Here is a 2,348-nt window from a genome sequence, read left to right on the forward strand (position 1 = left end):
GCACCTGAAGTGCCACGAGAACGGTGCCGCACACTTAAAGGTAGTTTGTGAACAGAATAGTTAGGGATTTCATCCAAAAAAATTCACATATCTGTTCGCAAATTTCTCCTAGTGCAACTTCATAGTAATCATATCGAATTTCTTAGACGGGTGGGCTTGCCATTGTGTTGACTATCGGTTAACGGCTTGGGATCCCCGAACGGATTTTCGAATACTTGAAGTTTATTTGCACTAAAATGGAAGATCAAGGAGGAGGAGGATCCATCAGAATCGACAAACTGACGGACTCCAACCTCTACGTGTGGAAGCAGAAAATACAACTTCTGCTTGCTCTACGTGATGTTGACCAATACATCGTTGAGGGAAGAGTTCCAAGTGAGGAACGCGCGGAAGAGCGTAAGAAGTGGATCAGAGGTGACAGTAAAGCTAAAGCACTGATTGGTCTCTCCCTATCAGATGAGCATCTTGAGCATGTACGTGATGTTGATACTGCTCATGAGATGTGGGAAGCTATTGTCAACGTGTTTGAGAGGCACACTTTGCTGAACAAACTAGCTGCACGTCGTGAGTTCTACACTGTGAAGATGCTTTCCGGTGAAAAGATGCTTGCATACATCAATCTTGTCAAGCAGCTGGCAGCCATCCTCAAGTCAATGAGCGTAAACATCGATGACAAGGAGATGGCCATGGCAGTGCTCAACGGTCTGCCTGCCCGTTTCGAGGCTCTCATCGTTGCACTTGATGCTCTCGGTAATGAGGAAAAGATATTCAGTTTGGACTTTGTGAAAAGTCGTCTGCTGCAGGAAGAGCAACGAGCAAACATGAAGTCTACCTCCTCACAGACATCGGCTCTGGTTAATCGTGCCCCGAACAATGGGGACATAAACGATTACAAATGCACGAACTGCGGTCATACAGGCCATACGGCAACCCGCTGCTGGGGAAAGGATTTGAATGGGCGTCGCCCGGCTCCTCCTAGCGGATATTAACCGCGTATGTCTCAGCGGAAACAATCTGCATTTGTCACACAGAAACCTGATCCCGACATGGTTGTAAACAGCGTCGACTTCACATGTCTGATGTCGAAAGCTTCGCACACGAACGATATCGAGATGTTGCCTTCGTGGCTCGTAAATTCAGCTTGTACAGCTCATATTACATATGACCGATCTTTGTTTGCGACGTATGAGCCACTTGAATCCGCCTCTGTTCAGATGGGAACCAAGGCTAGTGCAAAGGTTGCCGGCCGTGGTGACGTTCACTTGAAGTTAAATGTGAATGGCCGCATCGAACCGTGCAAGTTGACGGATGTATTGCACGTTCCGGACTTTGCGTTCTCTCTGCTCTCTGTCAGTCGAATGACTGAACTTGGACTAAAAGTTGGGTTCGAAAATGGAAAATGCATGATCAGACGAGGCTCAACTGTAGTGGCGACTGCGACATTGGTTGGAGAACTTTACGTTCTCGACATCGTCAGTGACATCGGATCTGCACATGCTGCCACCCTGCAAACGTGGCATGAGCGATTTGCACGTGTGCATTCTCAAGGTATTGCTTCGATGATTCGTGACAATGTGGTAAGTGGAGTCGAACTACTTGGTAATGAGTCTAATAAAATTAACAATACTGACAATGATTGCATCTCTGAAAAATGTTCTGCGTGCGTCTACGGCAAAGCCACTCGATCTGTGATCCCAAAAGAGCGGTCCTCGAGGCGGGCATACTTCTGTCTAGACTTAGTTCACTCTGATGTTTGTGGCCCCTTAGAGGTGCAGTCCATTGGTGGTGCCAAGTACTTCATTACCTTCATAGATGATCACTCAAACTGGTCAGTAGTGTACCCTATGCACCATAAATCAGAAGCATTTGAACGATACAAAATGTTTGCACAACTTGCTCAGACTCACACCGGTCGCAAGATCAAAGTGCTTCGCACCGATCGAGGTGGTGAGTATCTGTCCACGGAGTTTAAGTCTTTTCTGATTGCAAATGGTACTCAGCATCAAATGACGACAGCGTACACACCGGAGCAAAATGGCGTCGCCGAGCGACTGAACAGAACTTTGGTAAACTTGGTGCGCTCCATGCTAGCGCACAAGAAAGTTGCAAAGGGGTTCTGGGCAGAAGCACTTGCCAATGCAGTGTAATGGTAGGTTCGGAGGGGCAAGGGAAAGAAGGAGGGCAGGTTGATGTGGGTGAGTGAAGGAGTTGGTACCGAGGTTTACTTGGAGCCGTCTTTCGGCGATACTTATACACTTTCAGTGTTACACTATCCCATTACTTTGGCACCTGGTAAACCGTACTCACCATATGCGCGACCAAGCGCGGTCCTCTTCTGGCCGGTCCAC

The 2,348-nt window shown here is 47.8% G+C and overlaps 1 protein-coding gene across 1 annotated transcript; it reads left to right on the top strand.

Moving 5' to 3' along the window:
- The first annotated feature begins 236 nt into the window (after positions 1-236).
- Positions 237-2,147, top strand: CHC_T00000447001 (hypothetical protein). Its single transcript, XM_005710079.1, has 2 exons — positions 237-960; positions 1,141-2,147. The coding sequence occupies exons 1-2, from the start codon at positions 237-239 to the stop codon at positions 2,145-2,147; spliced, it is 1,731 nt and encodes a 576-aa protein (XP_005710136.1).
- The last annotated feature ends 201 nt before the right edge of the window (positions 2,148-2,348 follow it).

Source organism: Chondrus crispus, genomic scaffold (assembly GCF_000350225.1).
Source record: "Chondrus crispus Stackhouse genomic scaffold, scaffold_525, whole genome shotgun sequence".
NCBI classification, from domain to species: domain Eukaryota; phylum Rhodophyta; class Florideophyceae; order Gigartinales; family Gigartinaceae; genus Chondrus; species Chondrus crispus.